Source organism: Oncorhynchus gorbuscha, linkage group LG09 (genome assembly GCF_021184085.1).
Source record: "Oncorhynchus gorbuscha isolate QuinsamMale2020 ecotype Even-year linkage group LG09, OgorEven_v1.0, whole genome shotgun sequence".
Taxonomy (NCBI): Eukaryota; Metazoa; Chordata; class Actinopteri; order Salmoniformes; family Salmonidae; genus Oncorhynchus; species Oncorhynchus gorbuscha.
In genome coordinates, this window is record NC_060181.1 from 85,701,188 (window position 1) to 85,718,579 (window position 17,392).

Here is a 17,392-nt window from a genome sequence, read left to right on the forward strand (position 1 = left end):
AGCAAAATCTATATTTATTAAAGAAGTAACTAAGTATAATATACAATGGTGTGTGTAATCAGTAATCAGTAGTGTAAGTGAGTGTTTTGCATGCATGAATGTGATAATGCAGGGTGATGAAAGGTGCCAAAGCAAACAAACAAACGGCCACCAAGAACCACAACACAATCTACAACGGGTGTCTGCATGGAGAGAGTCTCCTCCATGAATGTGGAAGAGGTCTATTTATCCTGGGAGACACCTGGCCCAGGTGTTTCCCATGTAGCTGACGACCCTCTCAACTCCGCCCACCGGCATCCTAATAAGAAAACAAGAACAAAGACAGAATACGGCAGACAGAGTGGGAGGGTCGTCACATTCCCCCCATAAAACCGGGGACCAACAAGGACCCCGAACAACATACCAGCCTCCCGCGTCCCAAATTGACACAGGCCTCTGCGTCCCAAATTGACACAGGCCTCTGCGTCCCAAATTGACACAGGCCTCTGCGTCCCAAATTGACACAGGCCTCTGCGTCCCAAATTGACACAGGCCTCTGCGCCCCAAATTGACACAGGCCTCTGCGCCCCAAATTGACACAGGCCTCTGCGCCCCAAATTGACACAGGCCTCTGCGCCCCAAATTGACACAGGCCTCTGCGCCCCAAATTGACACAGGCCTCTGTGCCCCAAATTGATGAGGGTTTACGTGTTCACACTTACAATTTGCCCCAGCCAACCTCCTCCCCAGACCTCAGCAACCTTCGCACAGGAAGCAACATTTAAGAGGAAAGAAAACAAGACCAGGAGGGAGCAGACAGGACAGAGAGAACATGACAATACGAAACAATGGTTAGTCACGTAAACATTAGGAACAGGGCGCACGAGAGAGCGCATCAGCAATCACGTTTTCAGTCCCCCGGATGTGCCTCACATCGAGATGGAATGATTGTAAAAATAAACACCATCGCATTATCCTCTGGTTTGGACACATCATGGACCTCAAAAAAGTGAGGGGGTTATGGTCGGTGTAGACCACAATAGGTACTACCCCCGACCCGACATACACTTCGAAGTGTTGTAGCGCCCAAATGAGTGCTAGCGCTTCCTTTTCAATAACCGAATAGTTCAACTGATAATCGTTAAACTTTTTAGAAAAGAAACTAACAGGCTTCTCAATCCCAGACACATCTGCTTGCAGCAAAACTGCACCTGCCCCCACATGACTAGCATCCACCTGCAAGGTAAATGACAAATCCATGCGAGGAGCAGCCAGCACTGGAGTTGAGGTAAGCAACCTCTTTGAATCTTCAAAAGCGTGTTGACAACGAGTAGACCAAACGTAAACAGCCTTAGCTTTCAGCATATCTGTCAAGGGAGCGACCACAGTAGAGAAGTTATTACAAAAACTACGGTAATAACCAATCATGCCCAAGAAACGCATCAGTTCCTTTTTAGTAGTTGGTGGTGGAAAAGCATCAATAGCCACCACTTTAGCCCGAACAGGACGCACTTCACCCTGCCCAACCACTTTTCCAAGGTATGTAACGGTCGCCTGAGCAAACTCACATTTTGCCAGATTGATTGTGAGGCGACCTGCAGCCAGACGTTCAAACAAGGCTTGAATACGGGACAGATGTTCTTCCCAAGTATCTGCATAGATCACTACATCGTCCAAATAAACAGCGCACCCGGTCAGACCGGCGACAACCCTGTTCATAAGTCGCTGAAAAGTGGCAGGTGCATTGCGCAGACCGAAACTCATAACTGAATACGAGTACAGACCAAAGGGTGTAATAAAGGCAGAGATTTCACGTGCCCTACTCGTCAGTGGCACCTGCCAATAGCCTTTTAACAGGTCAAATTTGCTCACAAACTTAGCTGCACCGACTTGATCAACACAGTCCTCCATCCGAGGAAGAGGAAATGAATCTGGCTTTGTGACACTGTTTACCTTACGGTAGTCCGTACAAAAACGGTTTGTTCCATCCGGTTTACTGACCAAGATACAGGGAGAAGCCCAACTGGAGAAAGAAGGCTCTGCTATCTTACTCTCCAGCATGTACTTGACCTCAGCATCCAGACAACGTAGTTTCTCTGAAGAAACTCTATAGAACCGCTGACGAATGGGGTCAGCACCTCCAATGTCAATATCATGTTCTATTAAGTTTGTACGTGTAGGTGTATCAGAAAATAAACCTGGAAATCTCTGAATCAGACCAACCATCTCTTTCCGCTCATCAACAGGTAGGTGAGTGAGAAGACTGTCTAAAATATCCAGTGTTTCTGAATTTTTCAATCTACCCTGCAATATACAATCGTCAGGACCAGGAACATCTTCCTCCTCATGCACAGATCTAGCACGACAAGAACCCAAGGAAACAACGGTATCAGCCAAAAGAACAGGTTTACCGTCCTCTGTAGAATCCCACTGTTCAGTCTCAGAGGAACGTGCATAATAGGGTTTTAACAGATTTACATGGCACAGCTGGTGTGCTTTCCTCCGTTCTGGAGTGGCAACTAGATAATTTTGCTCAGTGTACTGGCGCACCACTGTATATGGACCTTGAAACTTGGCTTGAAAAGGAGAACCAACAATTGGCAGCAGAGCAAGAACCTGGTCACCTGGACTAAAGTGACGAGGCTCAGTTCGGCGATCAAATATGCCCTTCATCCTATCCTGTGAAGATGATAACTTCTCTTTAGCCATTTCACCAGCGGCATACAGCCGTCGCCGGAAATCACACACATACGAACACAGGGACTGAGGAGGCTCGGGAGACTTCCAGTCATCCTGGAGAACAGATAAAAGTCCACGCACCCTATGTCCAAACACAAGGTCATTTGGACTGAAACCTGTGCTCTCCTGTGAAACTTCCCTAGCGGCTAACAGTAACCAAGGCAACCCCTCCTCCCAATCCTTATCCATCTCAGTACAATAAGCTCTCAACAAAGACTTAAGTGTTTGATGGAAACGTTCCAGTGCTCCTTGACTTTGCGCGTGATAGGCGCTAGACACATTGTGTTTAATATGAAGCTGTTGAAGAACCTGACCAAACAGATTAGAGGTAAAATTAGATCCTTGATCACTCTGAATGACCTTAGGGATTCCAAACAATGAGAGAAACTGAGTCAAAGCTTTTAACACCGATTTAGTCGTGATAGATCGGAGAGGATAGGCAGCAGGAAACCTAGTGGTCTGACACATCACAGTGAACAGGTAACTGCTACCCTTTTTAGAATGAGGCAGAGGACCCACACAGTCAATAATTAGATACTCAAAAGGTTGGCTGAGTACAGGAATAGGAAACAATGGTACTGGTTTAATAGCTTGATTAGGCTTACCAGTTAATTGACAGGTGTGACAAGTTTTGATAAAATCAGAAACATCCCTCTTTAATCTAGGCCAAAAGAAATGTCTTAATATGCGATTGTAGGTTTTCCTCACCCCCATATGTCCAGCAACGTCACTGTGAGAAGTTTCCAACACCAACTCACGAAGCTTAACTGGTACAACAACCTGACTAATTGCCTCCCCCAGAAAAACACTATCATGAGACACCCACTTTCTCATCAGGACATCCTCTTGGAGAAAATAGCCATGGGCGACATCTCCCAACTGTTCTATAGGCACAATTTGATCACGCAACTCTTCCAACGTGGGGTCATCCCGTTGAGCATTGATTAGATCTGAGCGGGTTACAGATAACGGGATAACAGGGAAAACAGTGACATACTTTGTATTATTATCATTAGTCGGCGCAGTGACTAGTTCGCCACGGCTCATAGAACGTGTCACTGCACACGCAGAGAACACCTCTGGGAAACTCTGTACACTCTCATCAGGAATCCCAACAAATGACGGCTTAGTGGAAACCACTAGAGATGGAAACACAACTGGCCATACCCGCTCACCTGCTAAGTTATTCCCAAGGATAACGTCGATACCCTCAATAGGCAATGAAGGACGCACCCCACAACAACTTCACCCTTCACCAGCCCACAATCCAACATCAGTTTATGCAATGGAACTGACAGAGTGTTCAAACCTATTCCCCTAATTAGAACACTATTCCCCCGAATCAGTCTCAGCAGAAAAGGGTAACACAGACTCCAACACAAATGATTCAGAGGCACCTGTGTCTCTCAGGATCTTCACTGGCACTAGGTCTTTACTTCCTAACATAGACACAAAACCTTCTGTAATGAAAGGTAAATAGTCTGGATCAATATGGACTTTCACATTCTCCTGGGCCTGAGGAAATGAGTCAAGAATGAACTGATGTGGAACAGGTGCAGCTAACGCAGCAGGCTTAGATTTAGCGTAAGCACCCTTTGACCTGAGAAGTGGACATTCGTTTTTCCAATGACCTGAACCTTGACAGTAGTGACACTCCTGCCCAAAGTCAGCCTTACCATGGGAGTCAGGTTCAACCCTAGTTGAATAGAACTCTGCCCGAGAATCAAAGTATCTCGGTGAGCGAAGCCCAAATCTATCCGAACACCCCCACTCTTTCCGAATACGGGGTTTTGCAAAGACACTTTTGTGAGTCAACACATACTCGTCCGCCAAAACCGCAGCTTCAGCAACATTCTTTACTTTCTGTTCATTAATATAAGTGGCAATACGATCAGGAATTGTGTCCTTAAATTGCTCTAACATAATCAGATCACACAGCCCTTGGAAAGTCACAACTGCAGAGGCAGAACACCAGCGATTAAACTGTAAAGATAACTGTCGCGCAAACTCAACATGAGTCTGGTTATCGTCCCTTTTTAAAGTTCTAAATCGTTGGCGGTAAGCCTCAGGGACCAATTCATAAATCTGTAACACAGCTGTTTTAACTTTATCATAACTGGCACTGTCGTGTACACTAAGAGCTGAATATGCTTCCTGCGCTTTACCAGTCAGCACACACTGCAACATTAAAGTGCGGTCAGAATCAGGCCAACTCCTAGCGTCAGCAACCCGCTCAAACAACGAAAAGAATGTCTCGGGGTCCCTTTCATTAAACCGAGGCAATAACCGCAAGTTCCCAACAATATCAAATGTCTCTGGGGCACGACCAAAAGCGGAACTACCCCTAGGTAAATCTGGGTGACCTTCCCAAAACAAACTCTCCCCTGAGATCTTTCCTTCCCTAACCAACTCTATACGTTCTTGTTGCAACTTGATTTTAGCACGCTCCATATCTTGTTTAAATGCCAATTCCTTTTCATATTTCACACGATCATGCTCTAGCTTCTCACGATCATGCTCTAGCTTCTCACGATCATGCTCTAGCTGTAACAAAAGCAGTTCTTTCTGCTGTTCAAAAAGAAGGCTACTAGGACTAACCGATGGAATGGCCATTGTAACGTTATGGGAGACAACAAATCCTCAGCAGAGGCTGGCCCGGTGGTAACTTCAAGAATACCACTCTCCATCAGATTGGCTTTCAATATCAACCTAATAGAATTCTTTAGACGTTTATCACTAATCTCAACCTTGTAGTGTTCCGCGACCTTCAACAGCTGTTCTTTAGTACCTAAATCTAACAATTCCTCTGATGGAGAGCGAATGAACTTATCTACATAAGACGCCATAATCACACAAAAAACAATTCTCGCTCTTCCCTTCTGCTGAGCACACCAGAACACAACCCGAGAATTGACAATCACCCTGAGCACCACAGAAGAGAGATGAGATATGGAGCTTCCCCAAAACCTACAATAACTCAACCCTAGTCTTCGTGCAGATTTGCGGTGGGAATTTACGCACTGTAGCCCGCTGGCAAGGAAATAGAACTCCCCAGCATGCTGGCAAATTCCACCAAGCCACGGATGTGCCCCCGAGACAACTGCTCAGTCCACAGACACCACACAAAAATAACAAACATTAACCATGCCCAACATATTCCAAAAAATGAAACACGTCGCTAAACCTATCAGGGGAAAAAGGCTATAGCTCCGGGTAGCAAGTTCCACTACCCTACCCAAATCTCCCACCGAGGTACACAGCAGATTACTCACTTCAGACTGACGTCCCAACAGAAAGTAGAACAAGAGTTCAGGCTAGGCAGGGCCTGGAAACTAACCATTATACTCTCTCCAACATAGCACACAAACCAAACAAAAAAGGCAACCAATACTGGGCCGATCACACTCAAACACCATATTCAATCCAAACACGTACCTCCACGGTCTCCCAAACCAATAGTTCAAAGATCCCGGATGAGCCCCCACTTGTCACGAACCGGCTCAAAGCCCGTAACAAAGGGAGACAACGTGGAGATAAGGAGTAGCAAAATCTATATTTATTAAAGAAGTAACTAAGTATAATATACAATGGTGTGTGTAATCAGTAATCAGTAGTGTAAGTGAGTGTTTTGCATGCATGAATGTGATAATGCAGGGTGATGAAAGGTGCCAAAGCAAACAAACAAACGGCCACCAAGAACCACAACACAATCTACAACGGGTGTCTGCATGGAGAGAGTCTCCTCCATGAATGTGGAAGAGGTCTATTTATCCTGGGAGACACCTGGCCCAGGTGTTTCCCATGTAGCTGACGACCCTCTCAACTCCGCCCACCGGCATCCTAATAAGAAAACAAGAACAAAGACAGAATACGGCAGACAGAGTGGGAGGGTCGTCACACTAACACACATCTCTTATTTGCATTCTGTCACTGACTGCCAATATCAACCCCTTCCATGTTTTCCCTGGCCAGGGAATGGTCACTAGGCTGGCCGCTACAGAGAGAACTACAGTGACAAATAGGTTAGATGGACAAGTACATGATCTGTTTGTTTTCATTGGGTCAGCTGGGGATAAAGGTGAGGCTTAGTAGTTGTAAGCGGATTTGTGGTTGGAAACAACTGAGCCTCCATTGTCCATTCCAGCATGGCCAGATATTGATCCTACAGAACAAACTATTAGACTAGGTCTCTGAGAAATCCCCCATCTCCTTTCCTTTCCTTTACACACACACACACACACACACACACACACACACACACACACACACACACACACACACACACACACACACACACACACACACACACACACACAATAGCTAGCTGAAATATACTGTAGGCAAGTCTGGCACAGAGTCAGGGTAAATAACAAAGCCATTAAAACACAAAGTGAGTCTGGAGATATTACTGCTTGAAATCCCTGCCATGATAAGAAATGTCCTCCGGCAGCGCACCAGGGCAGGCTGCTGCAAGCTCAGGCAAAATAGTCATTTCAGACCAATATTGGAGTATTGAGTCAAAATGACGACGGTAAAGACATAATGAACGATAGTCTCAAGGTAGAACTATACTACGCTCTGCTGTATGCCTGGGAGGCAGGCTAGCTACTGAACCCTGCAGACTGAAACCCTCATTCTCTTGACTCCATCAAATGGCACAGTCAGGGTAGTGCTCGTAGAGAGAAGTGCCCTAAGGAGAGGTTTGATTACATTCAAAGTGACAGGTCAATCAGCGCAGTAGCTACAGCTGCTTTTAAAGAGGCGTCAGATTGCCTTTTAGCATGGGGTGGACACTGGACAGTATGGGAATTTGACTAGAGATCTCTCCTACTCGCCACTAATAGAACACAGGACGGTTTGAGCTATGGGCGGATTAGCAGGCTTCTTTAAATCTCAGCTATTAAACAATGAAATAAGCAACAAAAAGTTAAACAATGACACTGCAGTTAAATGGATGACATATGTGGATAATCAGTCTGAGGGTTTTGAAAGGCAACCCAGTGTTCTTTTGGCCACTAGACACAGGGTTATAGCTGTTTTGAGAATGTTTTGTGAGTCCTTTCTCTTACCACCTAGCTCCTTTCCACTAGCCTCATCATTTGGTGTACTGGATTAAACCTAAGAATGGGCAACCAATGTTTTTTCCAGGGTTTGGTACCCAACTACCCACCAGACATGCCTTTGAAGTGGCAGCCTGTCATTAGCCAGTCTTAAAGTGCTAAGCTTGGGGATTGGACAGGAGAGTAACATAAAGCGCAGTAGCAGCAAACAACACTCAAAATCATTAACAACAACAAATAAGAATAGAAAATAACATTTAAGGAATGTCAAATACAGCAACATGTGACAGTTGGAGATCAAAAACAATGTACCTCCATCTTGGTTAGATAATACTTAGAAGGCCAAGAGAGTTTGGTGTAGTTCCAGTGTGCCTGTATGTACAATGTACAGGTGTGTGTTGTGTATGTATTGTTTTAAGTTACATCTCCAATACAACTTCAGGTGTGTTACATGTTGTCGGCAGTGTGGCTAGTGGACGTAGAGTTTGTACCTTTTCAAAAGTGTGTGTTCGATCTGGACGTGTGTGAGACATTCAGTGCGGACCACTGCTCATTTTCTTAAACATTAATTTACCGCCCCATGAGAGCCATAACCCACCATTAAAAAACACAAACACCCACCATTAAAAAAACTGTGGACTGTCCTTTTAAGAAAGAAGAGCAACCAGAGCTCTGGAGAAACAACACTTCACAACAGCAAAAACATCCAAATATATCAAAACCGTTTCTCTATCTAAAAACACTTTCCTATTGCTACCCTAGACAGCTCTTCTCTCTTCCGGCTCAGCAATGGCAGAGATAGAGGTGGTCATATTGGGCATGTCTTGGGCTTGTTAACCCTCTGAAGAGGGTTGAAAAGTAGCTGATTGAATGTAATCTGATGACAACAACTGGTAACTGTAATCAGTTACGTTACCAGCAAAAATATTATCATCAGATTACAGATACTTTTGAAAAACTAGCTCATTACTTTTTGGATTACTTTTTAATTCAGAAAGGATGTTTGCGAAAAAATACATTATGACACCTTTCTGTTTTCTCAGTAACATTCAATTAAGCATTGAAAAAAAGCGGCAAGATTAAGTTTGTTCCACCTGAGCGAGTCTGACCGCGAGTCTGACCACAAGTCAGAGACCACTATGATGGCACACCAAATGATGACCACTATGATGACACACCAAATGCATTTGATGGATCTTTTGTCTTCTTCTACGTAATCCAAAAGTAACTGAGCGTAATCAGATTACGTTACGGAGTTTGGGTAATCCAAAAATGACATTACCGATTACAATTTTGGACAGGTAACTAGTAACTGTAGTTGATTACATTTAGAAAGTAACCTACCCAACCCTGCCTCTAAGGAAGGCAAGGTTTTGACCGATGTGGGTTCTGTTGATAAATCCTGACTTATGTAGTTAGACTAGAGCTGTACCCTTCAGTTTGATCCCATCCCACACAGAGGGGCTATGGCTTAGGTTCTCCACTGTTATACGTGGTTCTACATGGTTGCCTCTGGATTCCCCCTAAGGTCAGAGTCCAGAGGGTTCTTATTGCACCGTTTTCCCTTAGACGCATGGAGTCATGGTGGTTCCATGTGTGGCTTCCTAGTTCAGAGTTCACAGTTGACGGTGTTGAAGCCGGGGAGGGTGACACGGCCCTTCTTCTTCAGGTCTCTCACAGGGCCTGTGTTGATGCGCTGCACCAGACTCTTCTCATAGAGCAGCGGGTGGTACGCCCCCAGGGTGCATGCAGCGTCGTAGTAGCGCTCGTGGTAATGGCACAGGTCTGTCTGCCGCAGCGAGGGGATGTACTCGTACACATGGACCTCTTCGCACAGCGCCATCATCAGGAGGATGCCTGTAATTACAACGACAGGACAGAGCATGAGGGGTTAGATATTCTAGCATACACACAAAGTTACATTTTCCACAAAACACACAATCCATTAAGCTTTCCCGACATTTTTTTTTTGATCGACTGAAAGTCATCTGTTCTTTAGACGAATCGATTGGTAGGAATTTTAAAACGTGCATTTTTACATACATATACATTACTAAAATCAACTATATATGTATTGAGCTTGTTTGATGCTTTAAGCGCACTGTTAGATGAAATAAGGCAAATGACTCAAGAGGGAGCCAAAGATCAAGATAAGCAGAAGAAAAAAACCTAACCAGACTATCCTCCTCCCGCTCCTATTGGCTCTCACAGATTCTGCCTTCACTCTCCTGAAGTTGTCGGTTATAGGCTGCATGAGGAGTCAGCAACCTTTCTCACATGGAATGCCAATTTATCTTACATTTTCATGGAACAGTTTCATTTAATTTATAATAATGTCTTCGTATCTCAAATTCATTGTCATGAAAATGAATGAAAATGATACAAACCTAAAAAGTAACATATTGCCATTGCCAACTATGTATAAATAGCCAATAAAGCCAACAAATAAAAACATTGCAGACTGCAGATAGAAAATATCCTGATAAAAATAAATATCCTCTAAAATCACATTGGCTACACATGGCCTGTCACAACGAACATTGTATCAACTATTAACTTGGGTCTGGCCTAAAGCTGGTGCTAGCTAACTTGTAGTCTGGGGGGCCCTCAGAGTTTCCTGAGCCAGGGAGCTCGTTACAAACACAGCTGTAGGCTATTTGCGCAATAAGAGGTCATCAGGGGCCTGTTTTATGATGTTTCCACTGGATCAGAGGATGACATTCTCTTTCATGCTGAGTGGTTACTGAAAGGGAGAGAGAGAGCTGGAAGGATGTTTCCACTGGATCAGAGGATGACATTCTCTTTCATGCTGAGTGGTTACTGAAAGGGAGAGGGCTGGAAGGATGTTTCCCCTGGATCAGAGGATGACATTCTCTTTCATGCTGAGTGGTTACTGAAAGGGAGAGGGCTGGAAGGATGTTTCCACTGGATCAGAGCATGACATTCTCTTTCATGCTGAGTGGTTACTGAAAGGGAGAGAGCTGGAAGGATGTTTCAATCAGAGCTTGACATTTGAGGGTTAAAAGGGAGAGGGCTGTTTTCCATTCTCATTATGCTGATGTTAAAAGGGAGAGAGCTGGAAGGATGTTTCAAATACATTGAGGAACTGTTTTAATTCTCAATGGATGTAAAAACAGACGTTGAGAAGCTCCACAGCTCATTAGTGGTGGTGCGTTAATAAGAAACATCATCAGATCCTCAAATGGACACTATAGGTTTACTTCTATGCGTAATCTGGGGCGTGTCCTTACTCGACAGAAGCGCTTCAAACAAAAGACAATGACTAAATTGACAAAGCTTGTAAATGGAATGAAATAAACCAAAACTTGTTTCTCACAAGTGTGCACTCTGAAAAACAATGTGTCCCCTCGGACAACGAGAACAGTAAAATACTGGAATAATAATATATTGAATCCATTAACAGAAATGACTGTAACCAAACAAACATTGTAGATTAGAAAATATAGGAATTAAGTCAAAAGTTTGGACACCTACTCATTCAAGGGGGTTTCTTTATTGTTTTACTATTTTCTACATTGCAGCAGCAGTAACTCTGGGTCGACGGCACTTGAAAAAAAAATCAAAGTTCTTGACATTTTCCGTATTGATTGACCTTCATGTCTTAAAGTAATGATGGACTCTTGTTTTCTTTGCCTATTTAAGCTGTTCTTGCCATAATACGGACTTGGTCTTTTACCACATAGGGCTATCTTCTGTATACCACTAATCACTGAGCCAACTGATTAGCTGAAACGCATTAAGAAGGAAAGGAATTCCACTTTTAACAAGGTTAATTGAAATGCATTCCAGGTGACTACTTAATGAAGCTGGTTGAGAGAATGCCAATATTGTGCAATCTATTTTGATTTGATTTAACACTCTTTTGGCAAAGAGGCAAAGAGTGGCTACTTTGAGGAATCTCAAATAAATTTGGATTTGTTTAACACTTTTTTGTTTACTACATGATTCCATATGTGCTATTTCGTAGTTTTGATATCTTCACTATTATTCTACAATGTAGTAAAAAATAAAGAACACCTACTTATACTTTTGACCGAGAGTGTGTGTATGTATATGTATGTATATATATATATATATATTCTGGATACCCCCAAATCCATCCCCGTTTTCACACTCCTTAGTTGATCATTTTCTCTAAATCTAAATGCAAAGATTCCAGCCAATGTTTTAAGTAGGCAAAACTGTCATTGTCACTTTCACAAGATTTGTAGTAATCTGACATTTTAATTATCATCAAAACCAACGTAATAGCGAAGGAGTGTCTTTGATTTGATGGCCTGCACATTCGAGGTCTGCGCCACACAACCGTTGGACCCAATGAGGTGTTTCTGTGCATGAGCTTAACTAGCTAAAGTCGCCATGACGTCGCCTACAAGTGTTATCTGGGAATTCTGTTGGAGAAGCAGTTTCTGCCTATCTTCACACTGTACTGTCTTTGATGCTATACTGCTGATGCAGTGAGGTCCGTAGAGGGGCTTTTCCTCTCCGGCCTACCTCATTTCCTGTTTAGCTTTGAGACATCGGAGAGAAATGTGACAGGTCAAACTCAGGGAACGGATACATTTGTCCAACCTCTCGAGGGAGACGGAACAAAGGTTACACCAACTCACTCTGCGGGTGACCGTTCCACGACCTCTCTTGCTAGTGTGTGTTGTTGCTATAGACAAAAAAGGGAGAAGGTCACCAAATAACCAAAGTGCAAATGAAGTGTTATTTGCCAAGAATAGAAGTGACATCATATCAGAACTCTGTTCATACAACCCAGAGAAATTGCATGATACAGGTCATAGAACCATCAGCTGCCATGGTAACATGGAACAATAGAAACATGGAGCACATAGACAATGATAAAGGATCTCCATGTACGAGTCCTGGTTGGTTCATGCAACCAAAATGAGCAAAAAGAGAAGATGGATTATGATGTTTTTTGCTTGTCATTGCTGTAGAAACAGCCTTCCCCTCCACCTCTTCCTTCTGTCCTGCTCACCTCACCCCCTTCTGCCATATCTACCCTACCTGTTCCCCCCTCAAATCTCTCCCTCCCCACTAATATCTCCTCCCTTCCTCAGTTCTACAGGTGTTTCCTGATCCTGTTCCGGTGTGAACGGCGCTCCACAGAGAACGGCGTCTCCTCCATGCCCTCCAAGACCACCGTCATCCAGCTCAACCGGCGTGTCTACAGCAACACGGTGGCGTGCACCGCCCGGGTCTCCACTGGTATCCACAACCATGGCTGCAGCACCCCGGCCACTGAGCGCAACAATCCTCCCGAGGTCACTTCCTGAGCAGGCACGCCGGGATGACCAACGGGGAAGAGTGAATGATGACCGTTGGATGATGATGATACAGTAGCTAGCTAGCTGAGCGGTGTACTGTGCAAACCAATAGACCATCACAACGTGAACGCTCTGAGCCCCATGCATAAACACCCTCGGGGGTCTCTCCTCTGCTCGTGCCCAGCCACTTTGATTTGTTTACTGATCGCTGTATTTACCTGTGCATGTGTGTGGATGTGGGAGAGAAAATGTCCATGCGTGTGCAAGAGAATGTAAGTTTATGTGAGTGGATGGGGCGGAGGGTGTAATATAGTGAGCATGTGTCCTGCATGCATAAGAGGAAGTGTATGTGTATGTGTGTGCATGTGTGTGTGTATGAATTCTGTGTATGTGTGTATGAAATTTGTGTCTGTGTGTGGCTATGAATTCTGTGTATGTGTGTGTATGAATTATGTGTGTGTCAATTAAGTGTGTATGTATGAATTATGTGTGTATCTATGAATTCTGTACTGTATGTATGTGAATTATGTGTGTGTGTGTATGAATTGTATGTGTGTGAGAATTATGAGTGTACCATTTGATGTCACTCTGCTCTATTGACAGTCTGCTTGTCTTGGTGTAAATACCATCGCTCAACACACTGGCAAACCACAAAACACACAGCACCAAGTGAAAAGGTGTATCTCTGTCACCCCCCCCCCCCCACACACACACTCACTCACACACACTCCGACCCCACGCATCGAACACACACACACACACACACACAGCCAGTGCGTATCCCACTCCCAGCCTCCGTGCTGTCCGAACTGTGAAGACTGATTCCCCAAAGTAGTGACTACATAAGGCTCTGGAAAAAGTAGAATAAGATGCAGCCACGGACTAAAGTGCAATAAGCTATGGGATATATTAGGTATATTATATTGGGATATCCAGTAAAGGCTACAAGACTGAAAGTTTATCAAGAGAACAAAGACTACTTTCTACAGGAAATAGATGAGTTCAGCTCAGAAGGATACAGGTGACTGCTACACTGGTGGCTGTGGGTGATCTGGCAGCTGCGGGAGATCTGGTGGCTGTGGGTGATCTGGCAGCTGCGGGAGATCTGGTGACTGTGGGTGATCTTGAACTTTTCTATTGAGTAACTACATGGATTTCAAATACGGGGAACGGGACTTTGCCGGACCTGCCAGCATTTTGATTGGGGAGAATTGGCTTTCAATTCATGAATTCATGTGTGACGTTTGGGGTGCCCCCATTCTCCACATCTTGTGCCACCCCTCGCCCCCTTCATGCAAACCTGTACAAAGAAAGTGCTGAATTCAGTCTCTCTGTGTTTGTGTGATTTGTTGTTTCACTGGTCGACTGAGCAATCCAAACTGACCAAATTATCTAAACAATATGTAATATCACACTGCAATACACCACCACATCACTGGGGACAATAAAATCTTTGAGACATCGTTCCCCCCAAATGGGACTAAACGACTACCGTATAACTAAACAACACCCAAATCCCACCGCAACACAAAATACCGCCCTGTAACAGTAATGCTTGCATAATCTATTCAGAAATAACTGGTCTTAAGAGGTCGGGAGAAGGGGAGTCTGGGGAGTTACAGCAGAAGACACGTCAACTTCCTGTGGCTATTAAAAATCCACTGGAGTCTGCATTATCTACTCCACACACACACACACACACACACACACACACACACACACACACACACACACACACACACACACACACACACACACACACACACACACACACACACACACACAATTTAGACAATCAAGTACATTAAAAATAGAGAAATATGAAAGGCCAATCAATCAAGTGCTCATAAAGGACCAGCTCCTAGATGGCATCCAACAGTCTGTCTTCTGTTTACTCTGGTCAAATACTATGATTTAGCTGGTCCAGACTGTTCACTCTGGTCAAATACTATAATATAGCTGGTCCAGACTGTTTACTCTGGTCAAATACTATGATATAGCTGGTCCAGACTGTTTACTCCGGTCAAATACTATGATATAGCTGGTCCAGACTGTTTACTCTGGTCAAATACTATGATTTAGCTGGTCCAGACTGTTTACTCTGGTCGAATACTATGATTTAGCTGGTCCAGACTGTTTACTCTGGTCGAATACTATGATTTAGCTGGTCCAGACTGTTTACTCTGGTCAAATACTATGATTTAGCTGGTCCAGACGGTTTACTCTGGTCAAATACTATGATTTAGCTGGTCCAGACTGTTTACTCTGGTCGAATACTATGATTTAGCTGGTCCAGACTGTTTACTCTGGTCAAATACTATGATTTAGCTGGTCCAGACGGTTTACTCTGGTCGAATACTATGATTTAGCTGGTCCAGACTGTTTACTCTGGTCAAATACTATGATTTAGCTGGTCCAGACGGTTTACTCTGGTCAAATACTATGATTTATCTGGTCCAGACTGTTAACTCTTGTCAAATACTATGATTTAGCTGGTCCAGACGGTTAACTCTTGTCAAATACTATGATTTAGCAGGTTAAGGTGGTGGCTCAGGGGAATTAGAACAAACAGGATTCACACACACGCTCACACACACACCTCTACCTATTGTCATAATTGCTGTATCTAGGGCATAGAAAATTGCACATAATGCCAACCCCCCCCCACACACACACTTATGTCGTTGGCATGGCGACTGGGCCCCGAGGTGACAGGAGGACTGTAATATATAATAATAAGTACATTGTTCTGATGATGACATTCGCTAGATTTTAATAGCCCAATGAGTGGTGCTATAGGACGGGTGCTGTATGGCTGTTTTATAATAATACAATAACAGGACTCCAAGCACTCTATTACACAACATAGAGGTCGACTGGCCGCATCTCACACTCTCTAACGTTAACATTAGAACCACAGAGCCGGCTTTATAGAACCCCTGTGTAAGTGTGTGAGCGTAATGTGTGTATGCACGTGTACTTGTACGTGTATGCAATAGTCTCACCTATAAACCCAGAGGAGGGTGGGTTGGGCTGGATGGTCTCCTGGGTGTTGCCCTGGATCACGTCCCAGAGATGCCACACATATTTCGGGTGTAGGACGTAGAAGGGCTGGGTGGGGTGGAGCCTCCGGTGCTCCACGTACGGACCGAACAGGTTATAGTCTGGACTGGCATACCACTGTATGAGAGAGAGAGGGGAAAGAGAGAGAGGGGAAGAGAGAGAGAGTGAGAGAGGTTTGAGAGGGAGAGAGAGAGAGAGGTTTGAGAGGGGGAGAGAGAGTTTTGAGAGGGGGAGAGAGAGAGAAGGAGGGTAATAGTTATAGTCTACTCTAGACTGACATGCCTAAGACAAAAAGAGACAGACCGACACAAACAGACAGCGAGAGAGGCAGAGACTGACATACAAACATACAGAGACAGATAGTACTTTCCCTTCTGCAGTCATTTGCAGGTGTGTGTGTGTTGAAGTCGGAAGTTTACATACACTTAGGTTGGAGTCATTAAACCTAGTTTTTCAACCACTCCATAAATTTAGAGGTAAAAAACTACGGTTTTGAGTTATTAAAACTTGTTTTTCAACCACTCCACAAATTTCTTATTAACAAACTATAATTTTGGCAGGTCGGTTAGGACATCTACTTTAGGACGTCATTTTTCCAACAATTGTTTACAGACAGTTTATTTCACTTATAATTCACTGTATCACAATTCCAGTGGGTCAGAAGTTTAAATACACTAAGTTGACTGTGCCTTTAAAAACAGCTTGGAAAATTCCAGAAAAGGATGTCATGGCTTTAGAAGCTTCTGATTAGAGGTTGACCGATTAATCGGAATGGACGATTAATTAGGGCTGATTTCAAGTTTTCATAACAATCGGAAATCTGTATTTATGGGCACCGATTTTGCAGATTAAAAAAAAACATGTTTTAATACTTTTATTTAACTAGGCAAGTCATTTAAGAACACATTCTTATTTCCAATTATGGCCTAGGAACGGTGGGTTAACGTTTTATGGCTGCAGGGGCCTCTTGAGTAGCTTGGATGAAAGGTGCCCATATCAAACGGCCTGCTCCTCAGTCATAGCTGCTAATATTTGCATATTATTATTAGTGTTGGATAGAAAACACTGAAGTTTATAACTGTTTGAATTATGTCTGTGAGTATAACAGAACTCATATAGCAGGCAAAAACCTGAGAAATTCCACTTCCTGTTTTTTTCTTCTGGAGGTGGCAGATTTTCAACCAAGGTATTGAAATTACAGCAAGATATGGATGAGTTTTCACTTCCTACGCCTTCAACTAGATGTCAGCAGTC

At 43.9% G+C, this 17,392-nt stretch overlaps 1 protein-coding gene across 3 annotated transcripts in view; it reads right to left on the minus strand.

Annotated features, from left to right (window-relative positions):
• Nucleotides 1-6,618: 6,618 nt before the first annotated feature.
• The window catches only part of LOC124044204 (beta-galactoside alpha-2,6-sialyltransferase 2-like), a 100,687-nt gene continuing 89,913 nt past the window's right edge, over nt 6,619-17,392 (minus strand). For all 3 annotated transcript variants that reach the window (XM_046363745.1, XM_046363744.1, XM_046363747.1), the window contains exons 5-6: nt 16,081-16,255; nt 6,619-9,635 (exon numbers count right to left, since the gene is read on the minus strand). In XM_046363745.1, coding sequence (XP_046219701.1) covers nt 9,388-9,635; nt 16,081-16,255 — 423 coding nt within the window. In that variant the 3' untranslated portion in view covers nt 6,619-9,387. The remainder of the gene's footprint in view (nt 9,636-16,080; nt 16,256-17,392) is intronic.